This window comes from Aptenodytes forsteri, unplaced genomic scaffold (assembly GCF_000699145.1).
Source record: "Aptenodytes forsteri isolate BGI_AS27 unplaced genomic scaffold, ASM69914v1 Scaffold241, whole genome shotgun sequence".
In the NCBI taxonomy this organism is placed as follows: domain Eukaryota; kingdom Metazoa; phylum Chordata; class Aves; order Sphenisciformes; family Spheniscidae; genus Aptenodytes; species Aptenodytes forsteri.
In genome coordinates, this window is record NW_008795252.1 from 3986836 (window position 1) to 4011930 (window position 25095).

At 42.1% G+C, this 25095-nt stretch overlaps 1 protein-coding gene across 1 annotated transcript in view; it reads left to right on the plus strand.

The window, feature by feature from the left end:
• Positions 1-13628, plus strand: part of DERA (deoxyribose-phosphate aldolase) — a 56464-nt gene extending 42836 nt beyond the window's left edge. The window contains exons 7-9 of the mRNA XM_019472007.1: positions 5395-5507; positions 9331-9480; positions 11245-13628. Coding sequence (XP_019327552.1) covers positions 5395-5507; positions 9331-9480; positions 11245-11301 — 320 coding nt within the window. The 3' untranslated portion in view covers positions 11302-13628. The remainder of the gene's footprint in view (positions 1-5394; positions 5508-9330; positions 9481-11244) is intronic.
• Positions 13629-25095: the final 11467 nt, after the last annotated feature.

Genomic DNA, 25095 nt, shown 5'->3' on the forward strand with positions numbered 1-25095 from the left:
TGCCTCCTGCGCTTTAGTGTGGTTTGAAACCAAAAGCCAAGAGCCACCATTGACAGGGATTCCAGCTGTGGCCTTTGAGCCTGGAGCACATGTCACTTATTTATCTTCTCTTTCACCATACCAAATAGGGATTGGATTGGAAGGAATGCTCTAAAAATAGCAAGAGCCCATGCTATATAGCTGAGCAATAGAAAGTGGTATGGATCTTTCTGTTGAACCTTCTAAAGAAACACATTTTAAATGAACACACAAGAAACTAATACTAATTAAGTAATAGTATTCTATGGAGACCTGTGGTAGACACTATAATAGTGCATTAGTGAGCTATGCATAATTCAGCAATGCTGAATTCTTTCAGATATCATGTACAGGGAATTTTGCATAAGTATGGGCTTAATAATTTGTCCCTTCATGTGCATGAATAAGTGTTCCTAAGGGCATGATTTGGCTTGCAGAACGCCTATTACCGGAGGTGGTGTACAAGAGAGGAAGCATCCATTCCGTGTCTTGAAAACCAAGCTGAGGTGATAGGATGGGTCATTAGTAAGGTTGTCTTATTTGTAAAGGGACATTAAACATGGAGCCCTATGACGTGATTTTTTTTTTTCCCCCTCCAAGCAGGCACTTTTCCAAAAAGAATTGCAAAAAATAGGCAGTTCACAAAAGACCAAGTTATAACCTAGCATTTTTCAAAATGGTAGCTTAGACACAGGCATGTGAAAACATGCATAGGCACCTAACCAAGTGGTCTGGCAGTGTAGCCATGTGTGGGAGTTAAAGCTTCTTGGTGAGCTACTGCTAAAGTGAGTTGTCAGCTTCATATTCTCTTCTTCTCCTCAACAGCAAAGTTAAGCTAGCAGGGTATGTATTTTATCTTGCCACTGGAGTAGGATAAGGACATGTAAGTGACCAGTTACGATGACTCAACTGACAAGAATTAGCTACTACATTAGCCTTTTATATCTTGCCCTGCTTCTTATTTTCAGAGGATTGATAACCTGGTCACCCCTAGTCAGGCTAATTGTGTGTGAATCTTAAGACCCTTATTTTAGGTACTCATAAAATAGAAAGATGACTTGCTAATGGGACTTTATGCACATTTGATAATGTACTATTTTATCATTGCTACCTTGTCAGCACAAACAGCAGGAGCTTTTGCAGATCCCCTCAGCAGCATGCCTCTTTTTGCCACCAGTCCTAGAAGTCTTGGAGGGGTATGTGTTCACCCTATGTCACTGCATATTGTTATATCTGAGTTGCAGCAACCAAGATATATTTGTGCTCGTTGCAAATACTTACAAAGTAGCATGGCATAATTGTCCCTCTGCAAGCATCTCTCTTTAAACTATTGTTTAAAACTGCCAGACGCATCTTTGTTCTTTATTAAGAGTAAGGCAACAACACAGAGTCTGTAGTTATCGGGAGATAATCATTCCCCAAGGGTATTTGAAGCACTTCACAACCAAAAGGTTGTGATTACTCCACGATTGCTATACTGCTTATTATTCCTTATTGCTTAATTTTGGAACCAGAGTGCGTTTCCTTGATGCTGTCATCTAAATAAGATTCTCTGGTTCTCACGCTCTGCTTCAACGTTTCGTGGACTGGGAAGCTTTGTAGCATTTTGAGATGATGTAGGGGATAGCAGTAGGGCAGGCCAGTCATGGCAGATTTTCTGGCCTTCGGGAGACCATGGCATTCAATCCCTGCCCTGCCAAATGCTTGCTGAGAGGCCTTGGGCAAGTCACTCAGCTTCTGTATACCTCAGCTCTACAACTCTGCTCAGGTGCTACCATAAATAAGGCTGTGTGAGCATCTAGAATAGAAGTAATATAACGGACTTCATCTTGACCTCTAGGTATGGACTCAGGCAACATGCTATGAAGACACTGATTTTCTTTTTAGCGTGTGCACATTCAGCTGGCTTATTTTGAGTGGACTTTGGTGGAGTGCAGTGGCCGAGAGTTGCGTGTGTATGGAGGGTGAGAGAGCAAGGGAAGAGGGGATTTAATATCTTAAAATACTCTACCTGATTTCACAAGACGTGTGACTGCAGCCCAAGTGGTCTGGTGCCCAACGGCTCTGATAGCTCGGTTGCTCTCGACCAACGAGAGCCTCTCAAACAGAGGCTGTGGCACTGTTCACATTTCTTAAGGTTTATTCAGATTTCCATCTCTGGTTAAAGTAAGCTGATGCAGTTTGTGCTTGCCAGGCTGTTGTGCTGTAGTGTGTCGCACGCAGGTGGGTTACTAGGTCAGCAGCACGCCCACCTGAAACAGGCGTGTAATGCTGCTGTGTTTCAAAAAGGCTTTGATGTCTCCACTCTCTGCTGATTCAGTGAGTCTTATGTGACTTGCTGCCTTGTACCGTTGTGGTTACACATTGGAAAAGAGTAGAAAGTGTGGCCTTTTCCAGGCTCACCAGGCCTAGAAATCTACCCTGAAGAACTCATTTTTTTTAAGTCTTTGATTTAATGTTTCATTGAATCATGTAACCTACTCGAAGGAAAGGGAAAGCCATCCAGCATGTATTTTAACATTAGCTTTGATTTTTGGAGTGTATACATTCATAGGAAGATGAGAAGATGGGTGATAAAACTCAGTTTCTAAATTGTCACCTAAATTTCCAGATGAAACTCCTGCTGAACGTCATTTCTTAGACTTGTTTTTGAAAACTTGAATAAGAAGGAGACTTGGTGAAACTCCCTTAGGATTACGAGGTTGGCATAAAGTCTACTTAATGAGGTGCTTTTTACAGCAGTGGCTGACTTTTAAATCCCCCTTTTCATTCCTGAAATCTCAATGTTAACAGCACCTTCCATTGTGGCGCTCTGCTAGCGTGCATCTTCTGTCTTCTGCAAGAGGCTGCATGCAATCCTGCTAGCAAGCTCTTGTGTCATAAATAGAATTTGTTCAGGAAATAAAAATGTGTTGTTTTCATTGTTAGAGGATGCTACTAAATTGGCTGTATGTTTGTCTAATAATCACATCTAAAGCTGATTATTCTGGTAATAACCTTAAGATATTATTTAAAAATAAATATATAAATGCACTACTTTTGTACTAATACTAGTTTTTAATCTCTTCTTGTTTCTATGAAGTCTGAATGAGATTTTCAAAATTGAATAATAATTTGATCCGTTAATCTTTTGAAGCTACTAATTTTATTTTCCCCTCTTTGCAGTCTCTGAGGCTCACAAATGAATAGAGGTTCATTACTGGAGTCTGCATTTAATAACCATTATCCATTATCTTGTAATTAAGACTCCCTGTAACGAATCATGAGGACAATGCAAAAATACATAGTACATTTCTTTAATGAACTGGAAAATGTTCATCTTGTTCTATTTAGTAATGAGTTGCTGAATAGTCGTTAAATCCACTGGAGAATAGAACTAGATGGATTTTGAAGACTATCTTGAGTTTGTGGTTAATCTATTAGAATTAAAATTTCATCTTCTATTTTTATCAACAGCTGATTAGAAGTCATTCTGTTTGACCAAATTGATTAGAAGACCATATACAAGGGCAGCTGTTGTTTAATGAAAGTTTTTAATGAAACTGTACCATAGAGACTTGTAATTATAAGACTTATAAAAGCTTTGACTTACCTTATACTAGAAAAAATGGAAAGTATTGCACTGAAGGACTTTAAGTGCTACCTTTCGAAAGGGAAATTAAAAATACAATTTGGCGATGAAGTTTCACTTCCACTGTTACTTGTTTTAATGTGACTATCAGATGTCCACAGTGTCTCTCTGGAAGGGAGTAGCTCTGAAATATGTAACTCAATTGTCTCTCCTGTGTGCTCCGTTCTTCGCAAAGCTCAATCAACTATTAATTGCCTCTTTTGCACATTGCACTTTTTCTGGAGTTAGAACTTTTTTTGCAAATAACTGTTTCTCTTTAGAATGGGAATTGTCATAGGAGGATGCAATTTAATCACCAATGGGCTGAGTTAGTGCCTAGACAGGAAGCCTACAGAGAAAACCGTGGTCTTACAAGACACGATGTTAGTGATACCGTTTGATTATGTTTAAATCACAGGATGCAGAAACATGCCTGGCTTTGTCTTAACTTCCCATCAGGCTGAGACCTAGCTGTGTGCCAATCAGCTGTGTCATCAGGAAGACGGGTCTCTGGAGTGTGCCGCAGCACACAGTCAAAATGCAATCGAGGCAGCCCTTTAGTTTGAGCCACTAGTGAAACTTTCCTTGCTTACTCTAGGGGATGTTGTAGAGGCATCATCATTCAAATAAAAGACAAAATGGACCCTAAGCCAAATTTGAAGTGGAAGCAGATGCAGTTCCAATTGACTTAAGTGGATGATGCACTACTACGCGATGTTTGAATTATCCCTCTTCTTCTCCCGATTACTTTTGATAATTAATGATCCCGCAGTACACCTTTTCTGAGAAGTAGGTTCCTAAGGATGAAGTGTGCCCTAATGCAATTAAAGAAGTTTTGTCATTGTATTGTGTCAATGCAGGATCATACACTGCAAGGCAAATTTTTTGGTTAGTGTCTTAGCTTTTTGTTATATCGTGCTGCAGGATTCGTTTTAAGCCAACCCAGGACATCAAGAATACACAAGAACACTACACAAGTATTCAGGACAGGCAGTGGAGAATATTGTTCACATGTGAGAAACCAGAAAAAAATAAGCCAAGGCTAACTCTCCTTCTTTAAACAACAGAGATGTTTTGACCTTGTTACTGCATTATATCAGACCATGGCTTTAAGTATAGTAATTTGCAATGTTACAACTGCAAAATGCATAAGAAGGGAGTTTTTTCCCCTGTTTACAGTATCACACAGCTGGTTTCGTAAATACATGTGGGATTTCTTCCCTTTCACTTCAGACAGCTGCGGGAGATACAATACTAGACTGTGAAATGTGAGACTAAATAGATGCAAAGTTAAAGTAAAAAAACTGATGAAAATTGTTTCTATTCAGAAAGATCCTTGTGGAAATAATAAATGTTGATTTATATGCAAAATTTGTTCGGAGGAAATAATTTCCATTGTTGTGGTTAGTCAGAGACATTCCTATTAATGTATATATACACATATATTGAGTGTCCGTACAGGAACATATATTATATTGGACTGCCCTGAAGAGATTGTTGATCTGATAGCTAGAGCAAAGAATTAAGAGCTGGGATGTTCATTTAGCCGCTGGGATGTCTGATTTGCTCTGAAACCGGATGGATATCATCCTCCTGCTGTAGCCTCGACTAGACCAAGGTTAGCACCAACACCACAGGGATGTACATGTAGAGAAATGCTTCATAATTGCTGTGAAGCATGAGGACATCTTTGGAGGGTGTGAACTATGTATGTGCAGAGTGGCTCTTGTTCTAAAACTACCATAAAGCTTTTTACTTCCTTCCAGGTTCTGATTTTATAAAGACGTCTACAGGAAAGGAGGTGGAAAATGCGACCTTTCCAGTCGGAGTAGTCATGATGCGAGCCATTAGAGAATTCTACTGGCAAACTGGCAACAAGGTAATTCTTGCTACCTTTATAAAAATTAAGCAAACAGGCTCACTCGGAAGGAAATAAGACTGTAATAGTTTCAAAATGTAGAACATATAAATGCACGTACGTTAGCTTCCGTGGCTATATGAGCAATAGGTAAAGGGACTTCTCTCTTTATTCCTCATTTGATTTGCTAGTATTTGTATACTTAAAAAAAAAAAAAAAAAAAAGGCAGCATTTTTAAGGCAGCACTTTTGGCTTTCCTCCCTTGAATAACTGTCACTTCATTCCCTGAAAGCTCATGCAATCTTGCTGCATTTGCATTTGAGTTTTGTTTCACCATTTAAGGTATTTAAATGGTCATCTCCATTAATAACAGGGCAAATCCCAAACTGACAGTGATTGGCATACTCCCATAAACCTCAGTGGAGCTATACAAATTTATAGCCATTGAGAGTCTGTCCAGTGTACACAACTGTATTTTCTGACTTTGTTCTGGCAACCCAAGAGGTAAATTCTGCTCTTTCCTCCCTTGCCAGAGGGGCTTTCCAAGGGGACAAGAAGGCAGATCCAGTTGGATCCTGTTGTCTGGGATGGAGGGAGGGAGGGACAGGGGCCGGAAGAACATTATGTCCTGGTACACAACATTTATCCATCAGGTCACTGTCAAGTGAGGTCAGTGGAGGCAAGGAGCAGGGGGGAGCATACGGCAGAGCCAGTGGTGGACTATCTGTGCATCCATCCTTGCGCTGAAGCAGTGAGAAAGGAGGAGGTTATCCAGGAAGGCTTAAGCCACCTCTCACCTCCTTTATCCACAGGCAAGTGGGGACTGCCAGTTAGATCTGGTGCTGGTGTTCAGCAGTGGGCTTTGTCCTCACCTGCAGCCTCAGGGAAGGAAATCATACCTCTACCTAAGACCCTCTACCCATTTCTGGGTCACCTCTCCACCTCACCCTTCTGTCCCTTCTGCAGGTGGCCTTTCAAGGTATGATGTTAGGACATGGGATGAGCAGTGGGATAGGGGCAGAGATGGCTTCAGGGGCTGTTGGAGCTTGAGGAGCACGTGACAGCAGGTTAGACGTGTGTCCGTCTGCTCTTTGTAGTCATCTAGATGAGGCCAGCATGGATCCCTGGGCTGTCCTCACTCCTCCCTTCCCAGCCTGCATCTCTTTCTGCCACACAACGACTCGAGCAGCTCCGATAGTCTTGCTTCTGCGGGAGCATCGTCACTGCTGCTGACCTGAGGCAGATCCCTGGGGCCGGGTGACTCACCTCGGCACCGGTGCTGCTGACACGAGCTGTGTGCCAGAGGTTGGGCTCTGCTGCACTAACACAGCTTTGTACCTATAATTGGATATAAGTATTGAATTAACTTTTTGCTTTAAAAGGATGCATTCATGGCATGAAATGTGTTATTAAGAATGAGTGCTTATGTCTGTGTGCATGTGTGTGTCAGTGAATTAGATGTAAACTGACTTTATGTGCTTTTATTAACTGAAGACAATATTATCAATGACGAGATTTCTAAATGGTTTCTTTAACAAACTAATTTTGCTGCTGTAGGGATGCTTTCTAGCAAGGCGTTGGCTGGGAAAAACAGGTTAATACAGAAATTAAACTTCGAGGAAAGGAACAAGTTGCAGAGTAACATTTATTGAATGATAAGCTGTGGTGGTGATATGAAAAGTGTGCAATATAATGGGAAATAATCTTTTCCTGTCATTACTGAAGGACATACATAAATTGGTTTTTCTGTTGGGAAAACCCCCAACCCAGAAAAACTTATTACTTTTAATAATATAAGGTGAAGAGAAAATTCTTGAGGAGATGAACTTATTAAGCAAAATAATGAAATGCTGTGAAACAGCAGGAAAGTGGTAGCTGGACTTTGTACTGCTCTTGAATTAAATTCCAACCCCCCTTCCTTTTTGCTTTTTTATGGCAGTCAGATGTGCCGTTTGGAAAGCTGGTAAATGGAGAACAGGACAGGCTTGTCTTTGTCAGCTTTTTTGCAAAGAAAAGTGCTTCCAGAATTTGTTAAAAAGGGAATGAATTCTGCATGGTGTTTTTCATTCTCTTCTTATCTCTATTTTACTTGGTTTTGCCACAGATTATCTCAAAGAGCTGTAATATTTCTAGGAAGAAATCTAAATTTGAATTTCATTAGAATTTCTCTTCCTGAGGGAAAACACATTCCCACTATTTTAATTTATTGTCTAGAAAATGCTTTTCCAGTTGCTGTGGTTTAAATTCCTTTTGGAAATCTAGTATTAACAGATGTATGCATACACTCATCCATCCATCCATCCATCCATCCATCCATCCATCCACAAAAACACAGTCTTCATGTTTTGGATTTATCAAGCTTTTCCTGTTATTGTTCTTCATAATCTTATTGGAAATACGCTGTTATCATGATGCTTCAGTGTGAGAGAAGGATTTATTCTGTTTGTTTGTCCTGAAATCACTATTAAAAAAATTACAAAACACATTTAAAAACAGATACTTTTTGATTCTACTATTATATCCATAAGGTACAAAGAAATTCTCAATGCAGTGAGGTTTCAGGAAAGTATATACAGAAATCAGGACGATAATTCTTGCAGGAGGCAGCTGACAGGAAGGAGTACCCAAGGTAAAGGTTTATGGCAGAAGGAAATGTAGAAAGAATCACTGTGTGCTACTGTACAGATTGCTCAGATTTGATTTTTTTTTTTTTAATGCAGAAACACTTCTTCCTAATTCTCCTTGTTTTTCAAGAGTTTAGTAAGCTGCTGCAGGCCAACATTTTGGCTAATGCAGGTGACAAAATTTTTGACGAGGGATTTGATAGCTGTGTGTCACAAGCTCTGTCTCAGAATAAGATGCGTTTAAATGGCACGTAACCAAAAGACTGGCATTAGGGGTGCATGCCAAGTCACCTCAGTGCTGGCTCTGCACAGCAGGTTGATCATGCGATTGAAGACGTGCTTTACCTCAAGATAGGTTTTTCTTGGCGTGTGTGCCTCTACATACATGGCAGTTCACCTGACCAAATATGACACGTATCTCACATCAAGTGACTGAAAGCATATCCAGCAATGTGTTGGGAGAGAAGTTTTGCAGTTCCTGTGAAGCACAAAACTTTCAATTTTTGGTAAAGACAGCCCTAATTTAATTCCCATTTGGAAAATTTTAGTGAAAATTAAACCTCTGATATGTTTGAATGTACAGCCCAATCATGTATAACAGTGGTGCACAGGCTTTTTATAAAGTACAGCCATCTCTCACTGCTCTCCACGAGTCAGCTGCCTCACGTGCTTTATTTCAGCTTCTTTAGTGTTATGTTATTGCATGTATCGATGCACAGGCTTTTTATAAAGTACAACCATCTCTCACTGCTCTCCACATGAGTCAGCTGCCTCACGTGCTTTATTTCGGCTTCTTTAGTGTTATGTTATTGCATGTATATTTGTTGTTATATATTTGGAATTAGATTGTGACATGGGCAGCAGGTGATATACAGATATCCCAGGTCCTGCCTAAATCCCTTGGCTTAGTATGTGCTATGGGCAAAGTACTCCCATTAGACCTCAAACCCAGCTCCTGAGGAAGTGCACTGGGGTCAAAAGTATTACTCCCTCAGCTGTGTCCCTCAGGATGAAAATGTTATCTTTCGCAGTGATGGCTGAGGCTTGATAGCTGTCAGCGCTAGTCCAGAGCTTATACTGTTTGCAGTCAGATACTTACCAAGTAGAGTTGTTACATACACCACAGGCACTTTGAGACTGCAGGTGTACAAATGCTGATTGCTCTTCTAGCATTGCTGATGAATGAAAATGCGTATTGCACTTCTTTTTTCTATTTAAAGGTTGGATTTAAACCTGCTGGGGGCATTCGGACGGCAAAAGAAGCTATTACTTGGCTTATGCTGGTGAAGGAGGAACTGGGAGTGGAATGGCTAACACCAGAGCTCTTTCGCCTGGGTGCCAGTAGTTTGCTGGAAGACATTGAGAAACAGGTTAGTTGTTAACTGTTTTCAGCTTGGTGGAGAGAAAAAGTAATCTTTCTAAATGTGCTGGCTTACTGTTTTTGCAGAATGTGCTTTCTGGTGCTGTTTAAAAGAAAATAGAACATACATCTAATTCATTATTAACGACAGGTTCACTTCCAGCCCAGTATTTCTTTAAATTTGGCCTGTCATTACAGACATCTGGGACTCTGATATTTCAGCAGCTGGCAATTGCCTGGGCCAGGTTTGCAGTGCAGTGAGCAAAGAGGCTCAGTTTGTACACATACGGAGTCTTCTGCAAATGCACGGTGGTGTGCTCCCTGCACTCCTAGCTGTTGCCAGTTCAGCTGACCCTCAAAATATCTCACAGACCCTTTGTGTCACTGTGCCGCAACTGTTCACGATATATTTCCATGCTGTGGAGAAAGTCACGTCTCATCCTGCATATGGTACTGCTGATAGAGAAGTTTTTCCATATTGATTATTTCCTGGAGAAGAAAAGCAATTGCCTCCTATAAAGCCTCATTTTTCTAATTGCTTTTATTTTTGTGCAGGCTGGCTGCTGTGTTTTCTGGCAGACAAATACTGTGTGAGGTGCAGTGGCAATGTGTAGTTCCCGGTGGGAAGAAAGGTTCTGACCTATCTACCCACGACCTACCTCACTGGCGCAGGGGATCAACCCTGAAGGATACAGCATAGTTGAGAACAGTGTAGTGTCATAGGAACTACTAAACCGTTAGAGTTTCTGAACTTCACTTCCATGCTCATTAAACCCAGGAGATGAGGTGATATTAGCTTTAACCAAGAAAAAAGTTTGAAAGTCCTTGTGCTGTTGCTGCTGGTGGGAGAACGTGAGATTTAGGGGATTTGGGGGAGGAAAAAAGCATCAGTCTGTTCCCTTTCCTCACCTTTCCTAGCAACTGAAATACTGACATGTCTTAAGAAATACAGAACAGCTGAGAGATGTCAGGTGAATATTCATGACTGTTGAAAACCCCTGGCTCACTCCTGCAATGAGAATAATATTGGCTTGCTTCATTGCCAGACTGCCTCTGCCTCACTCTTGACCTAAAATCATGTCCCTGGTTATGACAAAGCAGCATGAGCTTTCTTGTTGGACTGCCATCACTGCTGAGTCTTGCAACACAGCTAGTGATTGTGTCACACGATTTGTTCTGATTTCTTAAGGGTAGCATCCTTTTATCTGCCAGGGATTGCACAAATGCCCCAGTCATGACCAAAGCTCTGCTATGCTGTGCCATGTAAAAAAATGTAAGATAAAATGTCCCAATCTTTATATTCAATAAAACAAACACGTATTTAAAAAAAACAATCAAACATAGAAAATGAGGAGAACACTCCTCAACCCCCAAGACAGTACAGTTAAAAGAATAGTTTGAAATAAGCCATATAAAAGCATAAGCAATTTTGGATACTTTGAATATCACAAAATAATATTGAAATCATCAGAATCGGATTACAGTGAGAGTAAAGCATTGTCTTCTACCTGTCTCTTTTTGAAAGCTTAGTTAAAAGCAACAAGTCTTTGCTTTTTTTCTTTCTTTCTTTCCAAGCAAAGCAGCAAGAGCCCTTAGTTCAGATCCTATAAACAAGTATATAAAGGTATATTACATCATATTTTATGCACACACACACACACACAAACAAATATCCATCATCTTCATCTAACATGCCTTTAATTTGTTATTTCCTTGACACTTTCAGATTTATAGTCATATATAATTCCATCATAAATTTTATTTTTTCTTGCAGATTTTCTATCATGTGACTGGCTCTTACGCACTTCAGCATGACCTGGCAATGGCTTAGACACAAAATCAACTCAGGATTACTTTTACAAAAGAGGTCTTTAAGCAAACAGCATTCAGAAGTCTTCTGACAACCAAGTGCATAAGATAGAATTAAAGGCCTAATTCTCCCTTCTTCATATTTTATAGTATTTAAAAATATGCTCAAGTCTGCTGGTTGTACTTGATCCAAAAGCAGAAAAAATGGTAATTCTGAAATAGTTAAATAGTTAATACTTACAGATTTGCAAAGTCTTCCTCAGACCAGCCTGAAAAGCTTATTAATGGCAACACTGAAATACTATGAAAAAGATTTAGGTGGCCTGGTAACACTTTGCAGTCGCAGAATATGAAATATCTATGGACTGTTTCAGATTGCTAATTAAGAGCTACAGATCTTGGAATAGCTTTCCATTCACCTCAGACAAAATGTTCTGCCACAGATGTGTTGCGCTATTAATTGTTATGTTGATTCAGTTTCAAGCATTGTAACCTGAGAAAATGAAACTTGACTATTGCTTTCTTTTATAAAATGTCTCTGTAGCAAAAAAACCCTTTTTTTTTTTATTTTTCCCCCAAACTTGGGCACAGACATCCATATTTAGACCCTTGAATAAAGGTGGCTTGATTTCTAGAACAGCTGAGTATCCACAGTTGCTCCTGAAGTTAATGGGAGCTCTGGGTGATCAGAACAACTGAAAATCAAGCAGCCTCTATATAGGTGCCTAACTATGCATTCAGGGGCCTATTTTTAGGCATTTCACTCTTAAAATTTTAGTCTAACTTGCTTAGAATCTCCCATTCCTGTCTCCTGTCATTTTAAAACGCATTCATGCAAATCTTTCCATTTTAATGTAGGGGGCTTTGACTGTCAGTTTGCAGGTGTCACTGCTATGCTGGCTGAACTTCAACTTTGCCATTCTAAAAGCAATTCTTTAATTTAAAAGGTGATTTGAATTGTGTCCTATATGGGGTTTACAGCTTTAATGTAAAAAGTACTTTTCTCAGAGCACATTAAGAATAATACCGAAATCATCAACACCTTTTGAATATCAGACTGGAGCTAGTAGATTCATTATTTCAGAACTGCATTCTGCTCACTAACCAGAGTTGTACTAAAAACTTAATTATCTTATCATCATGACTAGTCTCGCTGACTTAAGTAGGTCTCATTAGGGAAGTAAGAGGAGGAGGATTTTGCTGTAAATCAAGCTACAAGGTACATTTATTACAAAGAGATCTGTGCCTCATAAAGATAATAACTCAGTTATTTATCTGGTTATACCACCTGAATCACTAGTGCTCTGCAAACCACCTTGGACGGATAGGAAAGCTGAACAGGGGAAAAAACAATAATCAGAAAAACAACATATCCAGAAAGTAAAATCCTATATGCAGTGCTCGGTACTAAAAATAGGCCTTAATTTCCCAGGAAGTAGTTCATCCAAGGCTCTCAGCCTTTTTCTGGTTTAGGTCTCAACACAGAAGATGAGGCTGAGCTGTGACTGTATTTTCGCACATTTGTTTTCCTGGAAAGTGGCCTTTTTTGCCATGGGTTTTCCTTCCGATTTCACTGCCAGTTTCTTGAGGGAGAAATCCAGTGCCTGTTTGTGTATTTAGAGGAAAATTCTGCTGCTGAGCTTTCCGAAATACAGACCCTGTTATATGAAGTCAGCTCCCACCAGGTGCTTGCCAGGTTGACCCTCTGCCACGCCCTCCCAGCAACCACACACTGGATTTTGCTGCTGTTTAGCTTTAGCCGTATAAATGTTAGAGTGTATTTCAATACTTTTGTCACAGAAAGATTCACCTCACTTGCAAAGTACACTTTTTTGTTGTTGGTTGTCGTTTGGACATTTAGGGCGAAGATAGAAGCTATTTTTTGGAGATGCTTCACCTTTTTCTAGGTGAAAGACTCTGTGTAGTTCCTTAAAATCAATGAAGGTCCAACTTTGCCACCTAACTATTTAACGCGAGTACCTCTGAGAACAACCTCACTGTTTCCACGGGAGCTACGTGTCGATTAATGAGCTTGCCAGGAGGGATTGTTTATATTTCTGTTGATGGCCCCCCTTCGTTTTGATGTGCACATGGGCTGCTGCTGGTTACTTTGCTTCAGAGGGAACAGGCTCCATTTAGCGGAGGGAGAGGTTCGGCTTCCTGAAAAGTCAAAGATAGCCGCTTCCCTTTTCCATGAACATTACAAACACACCGATGTGAAATACTGTGCAACTCCAAGCCAACTGGTGTTTTGGGAGAAGCTGGTTTGGAAAGTAATTTAAACATTTTTTTCTGTTGAAACCTGTAATTTTTTGGGGGAAAAAAAAGAAAAAATGTAAAAATAACAGAATCTGTAAACACATTCAAATAAAGATGATTCTGGTTTTGGGGTGGGGTTTTTTCGAGGAATAAGCAGAAGGCTCAGTGTTACAGAGTGACTGGTTGTCTTTGATAACTTCTCTGTGACTCAGGTGAGTTGTATTCTTATTGTCTGTGGTTGTGGACCCCCAACGTGACCCAGAGCCTCGTCTTTCACTCCTCCTACAGAAGCTGCTGGTACCAGCCCAGGTATTGGTCTGTTGACAGCCCTAGGTGATGCGAGGGGATGAACCTGGGCCGGGGGTCCCATCAGGAGCAGCAGGGGACCAGGCTGGAGACATATGACAAGGCATGTCCAAGGGGCCCATCCAGGAGACAGCTACCAATGGCGCAGGTCCGAGGTCCATACCAGAGGCAGGGCTGGAGACCAGCACTCCTGCAACGTAGCTCAGGGAGACGCTGAGGGCCATGGGCTGAGCTGAAGTGGAGCTCCTGGGCCCCTGCTGTGGGTGGGGGGAGGCTGGGCAGGGCCAGAAGCGTCGCTGGGCTTATTCCAGCACTGAGCCTGTGAGGGAGCCAAACATGGGGGATACAGGGACCAAGGTGTTCTGAGCTCAGGTCAGAGGCTGGCGTGGCAGAACCTACACCCCCACCCACGGGGAACTGGAAGCACTCACAGTGAGGTCTCCTAGGCTTGCTGCCCTTTGCCATGACCGGCACTTCCACTGCCCGCTCTTCCATCTTTCCCATTGCTGACGGCCGTTTGCTGCTATTTGTTTCCCGTCGTCAGGGGGCAGTTGAGATTTATTGAGGCTGCTGCAGCTGGTTGTCACTCCTGCAGACAGCACGTGAAAGGCGATGGGGACCTGAACTCAGTCGGGAGCCAGGGAGGGGGCGGCGCTCCGTTGCTGCATAGACTTTGGGAAAAGTTCAGATTTAGCGCTGTGCTTCAGGCCATTAGAAAAGGAACAGGCAATTATGCGCTCCCATCTAAATATGTTTCAGAGTATAACATATGTTTTGTGCAAATCAGTCTTGTATGCTAATTTATTATTTTTATAACACTTATTCATTTAGGATTTTAAATAGCTTCTTTTTGTAGACCACATTACTTTGCAAAGAAGAGAATAAATTCAAGAAGAAAGTCAAGTAGAAACTGCAAATCTAGAAGATTCTGCATCAGCTTATTTACAAGAAGAGGGAATTGGGAGAGAGGGTAAGCTTTTTTCCTGGTTTGTAGGAAACAAAGATATTAAATAGTAATTATATGTGAAGTGTACATATCAGCTGGGGCAAGTAATACTTTGATATCTTTATTTCATCGGTTGTATAAGTTCATTCTTTCATTTCCTTTGTGAAGCAGGGAACATACATTATATACCATAGCACATGCTACTGAGACAGAAAAAACTGATCTACTTTTAATTTTATTTTGCTCAGTTGGAACTTTGGCTCCCTGCCTCCCCTAGGGGGGACAAAACCACAAAACAATAGCAGCAAGTTTTATCCAAATCTTGGTGAGCTTTTGCTGAAACTACCAGTGCTGACATCTGGATGATATGTATAGTGTGCAGTAGGAGTAGAATGAGGGAGCTGCTTTTAATTAGATGTAACCTGCCCAGGAGAGAAAGACAGAGAATTGTCCATCTGGTCAGTCCTTGTTTAATAGGGCAACCAAGGATAAGAGTATTCTTAATATGTAAAGACACCATAGGTAAAATTACTGATTGACCATTTTTATTAAAATCCCAGAAAGCCAAAACTCTGCTAAATTAAGAGGTGGTAAGACTTAGAAAGAAGGAAGCATCAAGAAAGGTTGCAGTCCTTGCGCTCCCTAAAAGCAAGAGTAAGCAAGTGATGGGTGACTATCAGGTCCCAACCAGCTATATTGTAGAGACCTTTTCTCTGTTCTAGTCAATTTACGGATCCTTCCCCTTCTGTGAGGACCTACAGTAACCACTTACCAAGAGAAAGCGTGACAAAGTTGTTTTAATATCCTTTAATGAAATTTAGCATTGATGCAATGAAGGAGTGCCAACAAGATGCTCTAGCCACTCCTAATGAGTCTCGTGATTTTGAGTGGCTCTGTTTTGAGCACTGGGGACATCGTGGGGATTGCTAATGCTTGGAAATCGCAGAAAATATGGTCTTCTGGAAGCAAGGCTTTCTTGAGGCATGACAGTTTCAGATCTCCGAGATCACAAGGAGTGTTTGAAAACGCTGAATTGTAAAAGCATCAATTTAGAATTGCTTCCTTAGCTGAGATGAAAACAAAGGGTTTTTTAAAGAATGTTAACAAACTGAGGAAGCCATACTAGAATTGGCTACACTTGTTTTTTCAAGTCTTGCTTTCTCTGTGGGAGGAGCAGAGGAAGGAGCTTTGCAGGCTCACCTGGTGGAGATTAGCATCATCTCTATACAGTACAGTGTCGTATAAAACCAAACCCCAAAATGGATGATGGTTTGCCCAGAAAAACAAGGGAAAGCTTTATAAGCTGATTTTTCCATTTCAATAATAGCACAAGCTCTGTTTTTATTCAAAGTCTTACGTGAGTTCTCACCTGTTTACTAGTCGTAACAAACAGGCGAACAAGCAAACCAACCAACCAGTGCACTTCCTACGTCTGGGCCGAGGCCAGTGAGAAGGCTGGTTTGGTAATCCCGCGGGTTAGGGGTCCCGGCCACTGTCGCAACCTGGAGAGCAAGTGGGCTGATGGAGGAGCCTGCCAAGGCTTACCGTCGTGCCTGCCGGCTGCACGAACCAGCCTGTGCTCTTACTGCCTGAGAGGTTGCCCTGGGGCTGGAAGGTGCTAAAACTGTCTGTAGTGATTACTGGTCTATCGAGAGTTTTTGTTTTCCACCCTAATGCTCAGACCTGAGCAACCAGCTTCTGAGGAGAAGCTGGAGAATGCGTATTCTCCATGATTTAATTACACATAAGTTGATTAAGGATGTTATCTTCATTTCCAGGGGAAATGAAATGTTCAGCCGGCACCATGTCAGAAGTCTGGCTGGCACGTCTCAGCATTGGCTGCTTTCTGCTGCCTTCAGCGGAGTCTTGGGCTTTCTTCAAAGTACAGGCACCGGCTGACCCAGAGTGTGATTTCTTGCTCTAACTTATTTAAAGGCATGAATTGAACCAGAGCAAAGAACGACTATCCGGGTGCTGAACAAGAAGTGCTTTGTGTTCTAGTTAGCACAAATCTGTCCGATTCCCAAAAAACCCGTGAATGCCATCACCCCATCTGATAGCGACTGTAACGAGGCCTCTGGGAGGGCAGTGACAGGAAGATGTAGATAAAGGAAAAAACAGAGGGGTAAAAAGAGAAGTTGTGAGAAGTAAGAGATCATCGCCACCACTGTTATTGCTGCACAGAAGTGTAATCTTTTGTGATCTCTTTGGAACAGGAGGTAAATAATAAAACACAAGGGAGGGAAGAAATTAAAATAAGTGTAGTGTCTGAGTCCATGTTAAAACAGATGTCAGATTAAAAATAACTGAAAAGGAAATTCTACTGTAGGGGGAAAACTGCTTTTTCCGTCAACATTTTATATTCCACCTTCATTAGGCGGAAAGTGAGAGAGCTGTAAGGGAAAAGGGGAACTTTTGTTGTTTCCCTCTGAATGTTAAGAGAAGCCTAATGCGAGTGCAGGGGGGATGCTCTGTGGCGTGTGGTGCTGGAGCAATTCTCAGGGTGAAGCCCAGAAGCAGCAAGGGTGTTAAACAGATGCACTGTGTGCGCCGAGCCCTGGGACTTGGAGCTTTAAACCTGCAGTGCTGCACATGCAGGTGGTTTCATCCTCTCCATCCTCCCTCCCTTAGTCCCTTCAGGGTTGATGAGTCCTCTAATGTTGTAAAAAAAATAAACCCTGCAATCTGGTAGGATCACATCATCCAGTAATGCCGCTCTAACTATAGATCTAGGCTCCAGGGACTTCATTCTAGTTTCTTCAGCACTTTCAGACAGGCTATTTCAGTGTTTGATGACAGCAGAGCAGGGAACATCTACACAAACGCATATTTTTCCCCACATGGCAGCCAGACCACACCCATCCATGCAGATGGCAAGTACTCACAAAAATACGGGTGCCACTCTGTAAAACAGTGTCATCCCAGGTCTCTTCTGCTAAACGTGCTTCAGAATGGCTTCTAACAATTCATGGTCTGAAAAGTGTCCTGCCCCGCACCTGTTTAAAGCTCAAGGAGCTTTAAATAAATACCTTGAAGATGTGCTGAGGCTGGACTGGGAACCACTACATTTCCTGGAGAGCTAGCACAGGTCGTTTGGCATGTTCAGATTAGCTAATGAAATGAGAATAATCTTTATATGGTTTCCTCCTTTATTCCTGAGTGTGGGATGTGGGTTTAAAAAAAAAAAAGGCACTGCTCTGTGACTAATGCCTCAGCTTACAGGAGGAGTCAGAAATGACAGGTATTGTTGGCTACCTTTACAGTGTGAATGTCCACCGTACTCGAACAACTCGATGGGATCCAGAGCGGATATATTCCTACAGTGTTTGAGAAAAATATCTTTACTTTTCCCTACCATTATCTTGAGCGAATTCCCACAACTCCTATTTCTTTAAGACACTTAAGCTAAGGAGGAGGCAGCTGAGACAGAAGTAAAAGGCATCCTAAAAGGTATCCCCAGCAGACTGAAGGCAAAGCTGTTTCACAATTTCTGAAACTTTTCTTAAGCTTGTCCTGAAAATGCCAGGTGAGATCCCAATGCAGAGTCCTCCTCACGAGAACTGCTGATGAGCAGGAGCATCTTGGCGTTATGCTGGCTTAGGATTTGCCAGAGAGGAAGGGAGCAGACGTCGCCCGAAGCAACTCCACGCAGCCAGTCGGGGTGAAACGGGTATGTTAGCAACACGGGAGAGTACACTGCTTGTTAAATGTGTTGTGTTAGACTACAGTCAAATGAGACGCTATTAGCAACGTGTAACATTTTCAGAGAGGATCGCTAGGTATTAATGGTCACTCTCTGGACACACACCACCTCTGCCCACAGACTGTCTCTCAGAGACACGGCAGAGAAGCAGGGATGTCCCCGGTAGCGATGACTTCTCCAGCGGAGGTGGGGAGGCTGAGGTCTCCAGGAGGTTTCACCTGCGCTCTTCCCACTAATCTCATTTCATTCAGCCCCGACTCGTGCTTCTCACTAAAAAGAAAACTCATGACCTTCTGCTCTGAATAAACAAATAAACACATAAATAAAAGTCACTTTAACTGCAGGAAAATATCTGTCTGCTCTTAATTGAGTATATGTTTTCAGAGCTGCCTCCTCCAGGGGAAATTTCTTTGTGGAGCGTTAATTCCATTTCATTTTGCTGAACGTGTCTGCCATTTTCTCCATTAGAGAGCTGCAGAGCAGTGTGTTACAGTGTTTTAGAAATGGATTTAAACCTGTATATGTACTTTGGGCCTAATTTCCTGCTGTATAGCTCTCCTGAACTCAATGGGGTGTAAAACTGGTGCAACACACGGAGAGAAAAAAAAATGTGCAGCGCCGCAGAATCCATCAGTGCTTTGGGTTTTGCTGACGAGATTAAGAAATGCCGAGATGCTAAGACGGAATTTTAAATACACGTGTGACAGGTGAGGCAGATGAGTAAGTTAATTGCTGCTTGTGTGTTTGAACACAGCGTAATTGGTCAATAGGGTATGTTTCCAGAGAAGAGTAGTGAAGTGCATGAGCAAAGCACAACTAGAGCTTTAAATCCTTCATTAGAAACTACGCTTATTCTAGGCAGAAGTTAGAGTCTCTAACACTTATAAGAGTCATAAATGTTATATTCTCCATTACGCTCCAATCGTGGTGTTAGCAAGCTAATTGCTTGGACTGAAATTTTCTAGGTAGATGTCTTCCTCGGCTGAACTTTCTACTAAAAAAGAGTCAGAAAATAAAGCTGAATAAAAATATGAAGTGGGCTAGGGGTTTTCAGCCCACACCTAGAAACTTTGGCAGTTGAGCACTGTGAAATTCTCACATTTCAGAGCATGAACCTGTGGCAAGGGGGAGAATGGTCCCGATCCTCGGCACCTGCCTTTCGTGGTGTTAGTACGGCACGTGGTGCCAGCAGGAGGCGTGTAATTCCACTGGCGGGCAAAAGCTAGACTAGAGGGAGAGAAAGGCACTGGCACGGGTTAGAGAAATAAAGGCAACGGGGAGTGCCAGTGTGAGCAGGGACAGTGGAAGGAAAGGCGTGGGGGGGAGATGCCTCAGAAGACCACAAGCAAGAACTGGCAGCTGCGCAGCAAGAGCGAGGTGATCCGGGCAAGAAGAGTGGGAGTGAACCTGCCAGAAACACGGCGCCTCATCAGGAGAGGAGGAATACTGAGACCAAAAGAAAATGGTTCACAGACCTAATCTCCCGTCCATGAATTTAATTTTGGGAATGGCTGGAAGAGAGACAGACAGACGGACCAGGGAACAACATTGTCACTGAAAGCAGCATTTGCAAAGGTTGAGATACGGTGGCACGGGCAGCCTTAGTACTTAGCGTTTTGTAACTTTGAAATGCTTCGCCCTCCAGACCTCGGTGTTTATTCCTTGTTTCTTGTCGTGCGTGTCGTAAATTTAATTCATCTGAGCAATTAACTCACTGAGGAAGGGATTGATTTTTTTTGTTCTGTTTTCGCACAGCACTTGCTGCGCCGTGTTGTGTTTCCTGGCTAGTGCCCTTACCTGTCACTAATGTGAACAGGCAATAGCATGTTGATGGAGGTAAATGTGAATTCCAACAATGGAGGAGAATGGTTTGATACAAAATACTGGGATTATATCAGGTGCACCAGGCAAAAATAACAAGTGGAAAATTTAGTGTGAGTACCAACAAGTCTTTCTGTAAGTAGTTAGGCGAGGCTGTTTGGCAGCCCATGGGGGAAGCAGCAGAAGCCCCTCAGCTGGGACCCGACCCGAATACAGCGGGGAGGCAGACGGGCTGGATGGTCTAATAGGTCCGTTCTGTCTTTAACTTCTCTGATTCTGCACAGCCTTCCCCAAAAGCCGGCACAAAGGAGTGTCAAAAGATGCAATACATATTCATGGACTTTTCTGGAGCTGCAAACTATGAAAAGAAATCAAGTCGTTCTCATCCATGGACTGAAATTGAGAGTACACTGTAATCCAAAAGGATACCAGCTTGCAGAGTGGCGTATGAAAATCTTATAAAGCTCTGCAACACTCCATAAATAATTTTCAAACAAGAAGCTTTTTGTTTCAGTGATGGCAATACTAAAAAGGAAGAATGGCAAATAGCTGTCAAAAAACGTCTGAAACAGCCTGCACTCTGTACCGATGTTAACTTTAATCACTGCAAGAGTTACACACAGAGTTATCAGTCATTTATTAGAAATCACCGATGATCGTTGCAGAGGTTTAGACTAATGCAGACCAGAGCCTGGTGCCTTGCCAATGGGGCACCACGTGACGGGCAGCCCATGGAATAAACATTCTGGCACGTCAGCATGCTATAAATCCTCTAAATGAAAGAAATTAAAAAGCCAGGAGCAATTTTGAAAACGATTTATGATTGGAGGTGCACTTAGGAGTGCTTTTATTGTCACAGGAACATCTCCTTTCACATCCTTAAGGTGACAGACCCACTCTGCTTCCCTCCGGCTTTCTTGGGCTACCCTGCGACTGCACGTGGTGCAGAGGCGAGCACCATGGGAGTGTGCTGGGTGGTGGGGGGCATACGGGCACTTTAGCAGCACCCCCCTTGTTGTGAGGGCTAGCTTTGCATGGCCCGAGGGTGAGAGAACTGCAAATCCGTTCTGACATTTTAAGTATGCGAAAAGACACCAGTTGTCGGGTGTTTTTTTTTCTTTTACAGCTATACCATAACCATGCTCCTAAGTGCACGTATAAACATTTTATAACATGGATTTGGAATAACACTTGAAAATTAAACTTAAGAATAGTTCCTAAGCAGAAGGTATTCTTATCAAAATAGCAGTCTGTTGCAAGTCAACCCTTTGCTCCATACGTAAAAAGATGCAGCACTATCTGTTAGTGTACTTCTGGTGTAAATATTACTAAATGTTTCACTAAAATACAATTTTAGTACTAATATAGCTATGTTTTCTTAAACAAAAAGTGCTTTCACTATAAAATGAAAGGCAAAAGATTGTGGTTTGCAGGCAGAGTACTCTGTCGCCTATCTAAAGAATAGCAGTGATGATGTGAGTGAAAGCCTGGATATCTTGTATATCCAAGATATGGGCATGACAGTTAATCCTGCCCCGAGCCAGTGATACCCTGGGCCACGGACACAAACCTACCTGCAGCATTGCTGCCTTCCTGGTTTCTACTTTGGGCATGCCTTCAGGCGCTTGGCCTTGTGCCTCTTGTTCCTCTGGGGTGGCACTGGGGTGTCCCACACAGGGTGCCATGCACGTGTACCCAGCAGGGCCAGCTGGTTTGGATACATTTGGATTAGCAAGCCTGCCTGATCATCACTGCTTCTATCCACAGCTGGAACAAAATTTTAAAAAACATAGTCTGCATGGGTGATTATTTCAGTTAAAGGCTTACACATCTCCCAGTGTTGCCTATCTGCTTCAGGTGATTATGGATACCTGTATTGATCTAAAAATATTTCCTCCACATGTTCCCGTAGCTGACTTCTTAGAAAGGGTTAATTTTGCATCTATCTACTGATCCTTCTGATGTTCCCGTCCTGGCGCAACACAGAAAAACAACTTTTATAACTTGGTTGGAGGTTGGCTCTTCAAAGCCAGCAGCTCAGGAGCTGTCTTATAAAACTCTGTGTGTGTTTGCCAAACTTGACTTTTCCTTTGCTGGGCTTTAAACTCCTGCAAGGTTCTTTCACCCTTTTTTGGGGGGGCCCACACTCACTTAGACCCACTCACATCCCCACATCCATCAAGGCTAGGCAGTGCCTCCTCCCCAGGGATGCCGTGAGTGGACTGACAGTACGGGCCACAATGCGTGGGGACCTGCACCACAGGCAGGCATATGTGACCTTGTGGGGTCCCTCCTCACCCTCACATCAGGTGGATGTGGTGGGAGGGTGTGGGGTTAAAACTTTTGGGGATTACTTATGGAAGGCCTTTCTTGAATTTGCAAGTGTTTATTTACATTTTGTAAGCATCTTGTATTGTGGTTTATCTGTTGTGTTGCTGATACTGACCCTGGATGTATAGTTCACTGATTGCCAGTTAATTACATGTCATTAATAAATCGATAACCTGCTTTGATCCTGATTTGCTTTAAAACATATGAATTGAGCAGCTTTTCCCTGCAACAACACTGATCTTTCTCTGTCCATTTCTTAGAAATAAACCAATGAAGTTGTAAAGCAGACACCCCCACACACCCCCCACACCCCTGAATGCAGGTATCTCTTTGCACGTACCATACCTCATCCACCACGCTGAACAAAAGGGGCAGAATGAGATAAAAAGGAGCTGGCCACTAAGGGAGAAGCTCCCCATGGCACTGGAAATGAAGGGTACAGCTAAGTGTTTTCCAGGGTAGCAATAACTCTGGGTGGGGGAAAAGATCAACGAGCTCTTGCAGCACAGGGAGAGTACTGTAAGTTGTACAAATTGTGCTAAGGGAAACTGGAGGGACTGGAGTTGTCTCAAATCGAGTGAGCACAAAGAGGGCTTTAAGCTATTCAAGCTTCCTCCCTGCAAAGCCTGTGCCGAGGCACTGCAGGCTCGTAGCTCAGTAGCTTCCCTGCCTCTGTACAGACCAGGTGTTTGTTTGCTCTGTGCATCTAGTCTGGTCTTGAGCTCTCTTCCCATTTTACTGACAAGGCTGCTGAGCAGTGGCTGCTATGACAGTAATAGGGACCTGTGGATCCCTATTTAATAAGAAATAACCTGAGAGAAATTCTTCATCTGCATAGTAAGTTAATGTTCCTCCTTTTTTTCTGATTTGGATTGATTTAGAAATGCCAAGCCATAATTTTAACAAGGCAGATGCTGCTAGAGATGCAAGATGCAACAAAAAGTGATTTAATCATTGTGTTGTATTTAAAACAAGAATATGAGTAGATGTGGTGATGGACATTTTAGCGTGTATCAGCTCCATAACAAGTTCTCCATCCTAAGTGGAGGGGCATGTCTGAAACGGTGGCCTGGGAGCCAGCCATGTTCCTCAGTGAACCGAGGGGCTGTGATCCCACCGCACAACCCTACACACCCCCAGTTTGGTATTTCGGCATTAGAATCTGAACTGCTCGTGTACAAAGTACCTGTGGTTTTGTTAGTGGGTCTGCCTGTCCCCCGCCCCATGAAATCCGCATCAGATCTCCCAGCGGATCTCCATTCTCGGAGAGAGATCTCACTTTCACAGTTTGTAAGGAAGTGTGCCTTGTCTCGCGGGGCCTTTTCTTCCCTCTCTCGCCCACCCCATCAACACTCCACCATGAAAATGGGATGCCATCAGGCGCAGTTATTAATACACAATAGAAGTGCCATGTGTGATTGTCTGTGAATGCTCCAGTGTTTTATGTAATGCAGATTTAGAGATTTCATTGTAAAGTCATTTTAAACTCTGAACTAATGGGTAGTTTGGCAACAGCTTCTAAGTATGAAATCATTATTAATTCCTTTAGTACCATAATAACATTGATTTAGATGAACTCTTATAACATAGAAATTGTATAGTATTTAGCTGTAATTAACGTCCCCTAATTAGGAAGTGTTGCCAAGTAGTTTTCTCTGCTGGCTCTGTTGTACTTAAGTGCAGCTGGATGAAAATTAACCACAAAGGGAACAGCTTGTGTTTTATGTGAAGTTTGCCTTTGATTGATTAAAAAAATATTCCTTGGTACTTCATTTTATTATCAAAAAGGGTGCACTGGATTATCAATGTTACAGAGAGCCACAAAGTCCACATGCTGTAAACTACACACACATTTGTATAGTATATAAGCCCAGTGACTTAGCTACACATTCAGAAAATTCACAGATTTATTTTGTCTCAATACCACAAGTAACCATAATAAAAATGAATTGATTTTAATGTGGCTGTCATTAATAAAGTCTGTAGAAATTTAAGCAGAATTAGCATAATTTCATGTCCACTCAGAGGAAAGAGTCATGCACTGCAAGCTGAGAGGCATTTGTTGATGTGAAAAATGCTGACATTTTTGGAAATTCAAATTATAAATGAAATACTGCTGTCAGTTTACTGTGCAATTGATTTTAATGGCTGTCATTAATAAAGTCTGTAGAAATTTAAGCAGAATTAGCATAATTTCATGTCCACTCAGAGGAAAGAGTCATGCACTGCAAGCTGAGAGGCATTTGTTGATGTGAAAAATGCTGACATTTTTGGAAATTCAAATTATAAATGAAATACTGCTGTCAGTTTACTGTGCAACTTCATAGCATATGGTGCTTCTGCTGGTGGGTGTTATTTCAAAGTTTGCAAATCACACTATGAGAGTGTCCCTCTGGTGAGCTTTTGCAACGCTTAGCAACTGTGAATCAAAAGTGACAGTATAGAGGAAG